The sequence below is a fragment of the Pseudochaenichthys georgianus genome, unplaced genomic scaffold (assembly GCF_902827115.2).
Source record: "Pseudochaenichthys georgianus unplaced genomic scaffold, fPseGeo1.2 scaffold_901_arrow_ctg1, whole genome shotgun sequence".
Taxonomy (NCBI): Eukaryota; Metazoa; Chordata; class Actinopteri; order Perciformes; family Channichthyidae; genus Pseudochaenichthys; species Pseudochaenichthys georgianus.
The window spans coordinates 2,470-10,000 of record NW_027263435.1 but is presented as its reverse complement, the minus strand read 5'-3'; the positions used below and the strand labels follow the sequence as shown (position 1 = coordinate 10,000).

General features: G+C 45.1%; 1 protein-coding gene across 1 annotated transcript in view; it reads left to right on the top strand.

Annotated features, from left to right (window-relative positions):
* Positions 1-1,758, top strand: part of reck (reversion-inducing-cysteine-rich protein with kazal motifs) — a gene marked incomplete at its 5' end in the record, with an annotated part of 50,376 nt that extends 48,618 nt beyond the window's left edge. The window contains one exon of the mRNA XM_034080135.2: positions 482-1,758. Within this exon, the coding sequence (XP_033936026.1) occupies positions 482-694 (213 nt within the window). The remainder of the gene's footprint in view (positions 1-481) is intronic.
* Positions 1,759-7,531: the final 5,773 nt, after the last annotated feature.

Below are 7,531 nucleotides of genomic sequence, written 5' to 3'. Positions count from 1 at the left end.
TAGTGGCAAAGGGGCGGGGCTTATCTATCTGTATAAGGCATTGACAATAGAGAGATTACAAGACTAGAAATAAACAATCCAAAACATCTCAAATAGAAATAATAGCATTCAAAAAGTAGAACATATACATGTGTTAGTACACATTTACAGTAAACTAAATATATAGCAGGATATTATATAAACATTTAGGGTGTGAGGAATGCAATATTAAATATAATGTAAAGCGTACAGAGTCTCAAACAGTAAGCCATTGACATACATTCTGTTATCTGTTATATCACAACGTAATGGCATTTTATTATTATGAGATGCTGCCTTCAGGGACCAACAGGACATCCCTGTACTGAGTGTGTGTGTGTGTGTGTGTGTGTGTGTGTGTGTGTGTGTGTGTGTGTGTGTGTGTGTGTGTGTGTGTGTGTGTGTGTGTGTGTGTGTGTGTGTGTGTGTGTGTGTGTGTGTGTGTGTGTGTGTGTGTTTTCAGATCGAGGCGTGCAACAAGGAGGCGGAGAAGATCGACTCCCTCATTAACTATGCGAGCCCCACGCTGATCTCCCACGTCCCTCTGTCCGCCTTCCTGTCCTCGGAGGTCAGCACCTCCTCCACGTACTCCTCCGGGGGCGCGCCCTCCTGCCCGCTCCCCCCAGTGCTCCTCCTGCTCCTGGGCCTCCTCATCGCAGGTACACCCCCCCTCTGAGGCCTCACAGGTGTGTGTGAGAGTGTGTGAGAGGGGAGGAACTCGACAATCATTCCTATCGACAATCAGCCGGTGGAAAAGCTTTTATTTTGAAAAGCTTTCCGTACGAACAGTGTTACTCGCTGGGTTTTCCCCCAGTGTGTGTGTGTGTGTGTGTGTGTGTGTGTGTGTGTGTGTGTGTGTGTGTGTGTGTGTGTGTGTGTGTGTGTGTGTGTGTGTGTGTGTGTGTGTGTGTGTGTGTGTGTGTGTGTGTGTGTGTGTGTGTGTGTGTGTGTGTGTGTGTGCGTGCGCGTGCGTGCAAGCGTGTGTGTGTGTGTCTGATTGGATTCTTGCAATCAGACGAGGTCAACACATCCCATCTGACTTAATACCCAGAATCCCCTCTTTCACGCAGCGTCGTCGGTGCAGACTAATTCCTGGAAGTCTGATTTTCATTGTTACAAGTGACGCTTTCTTCCAGCTTGTATTATTATGCTTTTTGTGTTTCGTGTAATCGAAGTGTGTATTTGGACCTTCAGTGTTTGAGCCTCACAGTGTTAGTGCCTTGCTCATGGGCACAGGAGATGAAGTCGATCATGAAGGACGTGTTACGAGGCTTTCCTCCCAAACCAAGACCTGGGGACCCTTTACCTGACGTGGTGTTCATAAACATATTATTATATTTAATATATTATATATAAGGACCTTCCTGCAGGACGATCTCTGAATAATGACTTCTATTTGCCTCCTATTGCCGAATCATTGTATTTCTTCACATTTGGTTTAATATTATACTGTTGTAATCTGCAGTGAAGCGGACCTGCAGGAAGTAGACTATAATCACTGCGTACCCAGCCTCCAATCTGAAGACTTCTGCTTCATCTCAAATTAACGTGAAGATATTTGGACATGTATTGATAAATTGGTAATAAATACATTGGTAAAAGTACTCGTTAGTTGCAGTAGAAGTACGCAAAGGAGGTGTGTGGGGTGTTTGTGAGCACCACGTGCGATGTAAAGCTCACGCAGTGTCTTCTCTCAGTATTAAAGGGACGCTTCGGAACCAGAAGCCATTTGCTAACAAAGGACAATCACTACCCACAATCCTCTCTGGGTGGACCTCACTATGCCTCGGGTCGTATATGAAGTAATAATGAAATGCAATAATGTTATATATTAAGGTGTGTGTGTGTGTGTGTGTGTGTGTGTGTGTGTGTGTGTGTGTGTGTGTGTGTGTGTGTGTGTGTGTGTGTGTGTGTGTGTGTGTGTGTGTGTGTGTGTGTGTGTGTGTGTGTGTGTGTGTGTGTGTGTGTGTGTGTGTGCGTGCGTGCGCGTGCGTGTGTGTGTGTGTGTGTGCGTGCGTGTGCGTGCGTGCGTGCGTGTGTGTGTGTGTGTGTGTGCCTGCCCTCTAACAGTATTGCTGTGCTATAGGCAGCTCCTCCTTCAGTATTACTTTTATATAATTGTTATTATTTGTATTGTTGTGTGTCTTTGTGTTTATTGATATCGATCAGATGGATATCGATCAGATGGATATCGATCAGATGGATATCGATCAACGTTCAACCACGTTATTTCTCACGTTGCTCCTCGTGGTTTTAAATGAATGTTATGTTCTTCCATCATCAGTGTTCGACTCTGTAAAAGTGCCATGAATTGTAATAAGAATTTGAAGAAAACAGGGTGCATATTTCATGAAATATAAAAAAGCAATACCATAACAACGTGTCTCTCTGTTTCTTTCACACACTGCTACAAGACGCTTTCAGACTGACTCCAGATCAGCTTCAGATCTGAATTCAGCCATGTACCCTCCATACTTCATATTCAGACTGACTCCAGATCAGCTTCAGATCTGAATTCAGCCATGTACCCTCCATACTTCATATTCAGACTGACTCCAGATCAGCTTCAGATCTGAATTCAGCCATGTACCCTCCAGACTTCATATTCAGACTGACTCCAGATCAGCTTCAGATCTGAATTCAGCCATGTACCCTCCAGACTTCATATTCAGACTGACTCCAGATCAGCTTCAGATCTGAATTCAGCCATGTACCCTCCATACTTCATATTCAGACTGACTCCAGATCAGCTTCAGATCTGAATTCAGCCATGTACCCTCCATACTTCATATTCAGACTGACTCCAGATCAGCTTCAGATCTGAATTCAGCCATGTACCCTCCATACTTCATATTCAGACTGACTCCAGATCAGCTTCAGATCTGAATTCAGCCATGTACCCTCCATACTTCATATTCAGACTGACTCCAGATCAGCTTCAGATCTGAATTCAGCCATGTACCCTCCATACTTCATACTCAGACTGACACCAGATCAGCCTTCAGATCTGAATTCAGCCATGTACCCTCCATACTTCATATTCAGACTGACTCCAGATCAGCTTCAGATCTGAATTCAGCCATGTACCCTCCATACTTCATATTCAGACTGACTCCAGATCAGCTTCAGATCTGAATTCAGCCATGTACCCTCCATACTTCATATTCAGACTGACTCCAGATCAGCTTCAGATCTGAATTCAGCCATGTACCCTCCATACTTCATATTCAGACTGACTCCAGATCAGCTTCAGATCTGAATTCAGCCATGTACCCTCCATACTTCATACTCAGACTGACACCAGATCAGCCTTCAGATCTGAATTCAGCCATGTACCCTCCATACTTCATACTCAGACTGACTCTAGATCAGCTTCAGATCTGAATTCAGCCATGTACCCTCCAGACTTCATATTCAGTCTGACTCCAGATCAGCTTCAGATCTGAATTCAGCCATGTACCCTCCATACTTCATATTCAGACTGACTCCAGATCAGCTTCAGATCTGAATTCAGCCATGCACCCTCCATACTTCATATTCAGACTGACTCCAGATCAGCTTCAGATCTGAATTCAGCCATGCACCCTCCATACTTCATATTCAGACTGACTCCAGATCAGCCTTCAGATCTGAATTCAGCCATGTACCCTCCATACTTCATATTCAGTCTGACTCCAGATCAGCTTCAGATCTGAATTCAGCCATGTACCCTCCATACTTCATATTCAGACTGACTCCAGATCAGCTTCAGATCTGAATTCAGCCATGTACCCTCCATACTTCATATTCAGACTGACTCCAGATCAGCCTTCAGATCTGAATTCAGCCATGTACCCTCCATACTTTATATTCAGACTGACTCCAGATCAGCTTCAGATCTGAATTCAGCCATGTACCCTCCATACTTCATATTCAGTCTGACTCCAGATCAGCTTCAGATCTGAATTCAGCCATGTACCCTCCATACTTCATATTCAGACTGACTCCAGATCAGCCTTCAGATCTGAATTCAGCCATGTACCCTCCATACTTCATATTCAGTCTGACTCCAGATCAGCTTCAGATCTGAATTCAGCCATGTACCCTCCATACTTCATATTCAGTCTGACTCCAGATCAGCTTCAGATCTGAATTCAGCCATGTACCCTCCATACTTCATATTCAGACTGACTCCAGATCAGCCTTCAGATCTGAATTCAGCCATGTACCCTCCATACTTCATATTCAGTCTGACTCCAGATCAGCTTCAGATCTGAATGCAGCCATGTACCCTCCATACTTCATATTCAGACTGACTCCAGATCAGCTTCAGATCTGAATTCAGCCATGTACCCTCCATACTTCATACTCAGACTGACTCCAGATCAGCCTTCAGATCTGAATTCAGCCATGTACCCTCCATACTTCATATTCAGACTGACTCCAGATCAGCCTTCAGATCTGAATTCAGCCATGTACCCTCCAGACTTCATATTCAGTCTGACTCCAGATCAGCTTCAGATCTGAATTCAGCCATGTACCCTCCATACTTCATATTCAGACTGACTCCAGATCAGCTTCAGAGCCTCCATACTTTATGTAGTGTAGTGAGTATACAGTGTGTATACAGTTATGGTGCATTTCCACTACAGCTCACTTTAAGCGTGCCGGGCCCGTTTCTGGTTGCGTTTCCGCTCGGCGTAGTTCCGGCTAGCGGGTACTTTTTCACAGTCTGCTGGCTCTCCAAAATCGAGGTTCTCTCCGGGCCAACAACCGGGCTGAGTCGGGCTGAGTCGAGCTGAGTCGGGCTGAGTCGGGCTGAGTCGAGCTGAGTCGAGCTGAGTCGGGCTGAGTCGGGCTGAGTCGGGCTGAGTCGGGCTGAGTCGGGCTGAGTCGAGCTGAGTCGGGCTGAGTCGAGCTGAGTCGAGCTGAGTCGAGCTGAGTCGGGCTGAGTCGGGCTGAGTCGAGCTGAGTCGGGCTGAGTCGAGCTGAGTCGGGCTGAGTGCCGAACTAGAGAGAGAATCGCTGGCAACTCCAACGAGATGAACACATGTGACCGTGATGTAATTGTAATGGTTTCTAAATGATGAAGGAACAACACACTGATACCGGTTAGTAAACACCATGAGTTCATGCTTTGAGTCTGCAGACAGACGGCAGAGGAACACCTTTACAATGCGTGTTCCCTGAATGGAGATCGGCTAAGCTAACGTTATATATGCTCCGACCGTCCACACTCACAGCAACGGCCTACAGACATCAAGCAGACTGTGTTCTCCATGACTCAGGCAGTCTGTGGGTTGGACTGGTTTCACTTCCATCTGGTTTCTGAACAGAGATGAGGAGCTGTGAGCTCTGAGGGCTAACGGCTAATAGCTAACGGCTAACAGCTAACGGCTAACGGCTGATGTTGGTTTTGTGGTTCTCATTGAAGATGACGTCACGGCTCCGCCTACACTGCGTTACTATAGTTACTGCCCCAGCTACTAAACTGTAATGGAAGCGCAGCATAAAGTGAGCCTGGCCTACCAAGGCCTAAATACCGTACTAAGCCGAGCGAGGCCTGCAGTGGGAAAGCGCCATAAGTATACAGGTACTAGGGAGTACACAGAGATTATAAACGTGTGTATAATGTGTTTTACTGAGAAGTTGTATTGTTTGTATAAAAGTTCCTGAGAGTCTGAGGCTGTACAGCTCTGTTGTGTGTGCTTCTGAGGATGCTCTGAATACCGTGCAGCTCTGTTCTGTGTGCTTCTGAGGATGCTCTGAATACCGTGCAGCTCTGTTCTGTGTGCTTCTGAGGATGCTCTGAATACTGTACAGCTCTGTTCTGTGTGCTTCTGAGGATGCTCTGAATACTGCTCTGTTCTGTGTGCTTCTGAGGATGCTCTGAATACTGTACAGCTCTGTTCTGTGTGCTTCTGAGGATGCTCTGAAGACTGAGCAGCAGAGTTTGGGCAGAGAGAGGACTCCAGAAGGCAAACAGAGCAGAGTGCATGTTTGCAGAGAGCATCCTCTCTAGCGTTCAGAGTCCGCCTGCAGATCAGATCGGATGTTTTACTCCGTACTTCGACACCTCCCTATCCGACTGAAGCACAGGATGCGTTGCTGTGACTCTGGACCCGGACGGCTGTGTTTACAGAGATCCACATCTGATGATAACTCGTTAAATGTTAGCCATCGTTTCCGTGTACTGCGAGAAACCAAGGCTCACTTTGTACTAGCTCGTAAACCAGGGGGGTCAAACTCAATTTCATCGCGGGCCACATCAGCATTATGGTTGCACTCAAAGGGCCGGTTGTAACTTTTAAGACTATACAAATATATAAATATATTATATAAAATAATGTGTTACATTACATTATTGCCTCTGAATTGGATTATTATCGGACAGGGTAATAACTTAGTAATGAACTCCGTCTGAAAGCAGAAGTCCAGGGCAAATAATTGCAAGTCTCTTCAGTGCCATGTCACAAAACGAGATGCATTGTGGGACATGTAGTTTATGGGCAACGTGCTTCTGTAAATCGGCATGTAACCGTATAATAAACGTATTATTTTCTTTGCAAGCTCTTGCGGGGCCACAGAAAATGAAGTCGCGGGCCGGATTTGGCCCCCGGGCCTTGAGTTTGACACCCCTGTTGTAAACGCTGAACCTTACAAATGCAAGCTTTATGTTACAACGAACCAACATTTACTAAAGTTCAAATAAACCAAAATGACCTTTAAAGTGTTAATGTGTCTAGAAATACGCAGTGAACCCGGAGAAGCAGCGTATTTACAAATTGTGTCGTTGAAAAGCTCTGTTCCCACATTTTGTCATAAATCACAAAATACGCACTTTTCTACAAAATATGATAAAAGCTTATCTTATAACCAACATTGAGTGAATTGCCGTTAGATGTGCAAAGGCTAGATCACTTGTGAGCAGAATGTAATCATAACAGCCTGTCCTGCTACAAAACACGACCACATAGGTCGATTGTTTAAGCAGCTTAGATTACGACCCACAGCCACGTTTTAAAGTGTAGCACCTCTAGTGGTCGTGTAAGAAATAACATGCTCCCGTTTATTCACAAATAACCCTCTCTGGAAAATCCTAAATTGTAGAATAGTTTGGCATTAAAACGCTTTTGGGTTAGATTTCTAGCGAGAAGTGTATATCGTACTTTTAGAATCCACGTCCAGTCGATGTGTCGGATCTATAGTGTGATAGATATTACGAACATGATCTGAGGTCTCGCCCAGGAGAACGTGATGCAGCTTCCGTGTAAAGTTAGCGTGGGTGAAAACAGTTTTTCCGGTCTCGAAGTTTTCATAATAAAACCGGATATTCCCCTCACTGTCAAATGAGTACACTGCATTACTCGTGCACTAACAAACATCAGCGTATCCTTGGTTTAAATTGTGTGCAATGCTTTTGTGTTTTTAACCATCGATTCAGAGAAACAAATAGTTTTGTTGGAGTTTAGACACTACACTACCCAGAATCCCCAGCTATCGTTTGGGACTACAACATCCGCCTTGCTTTACA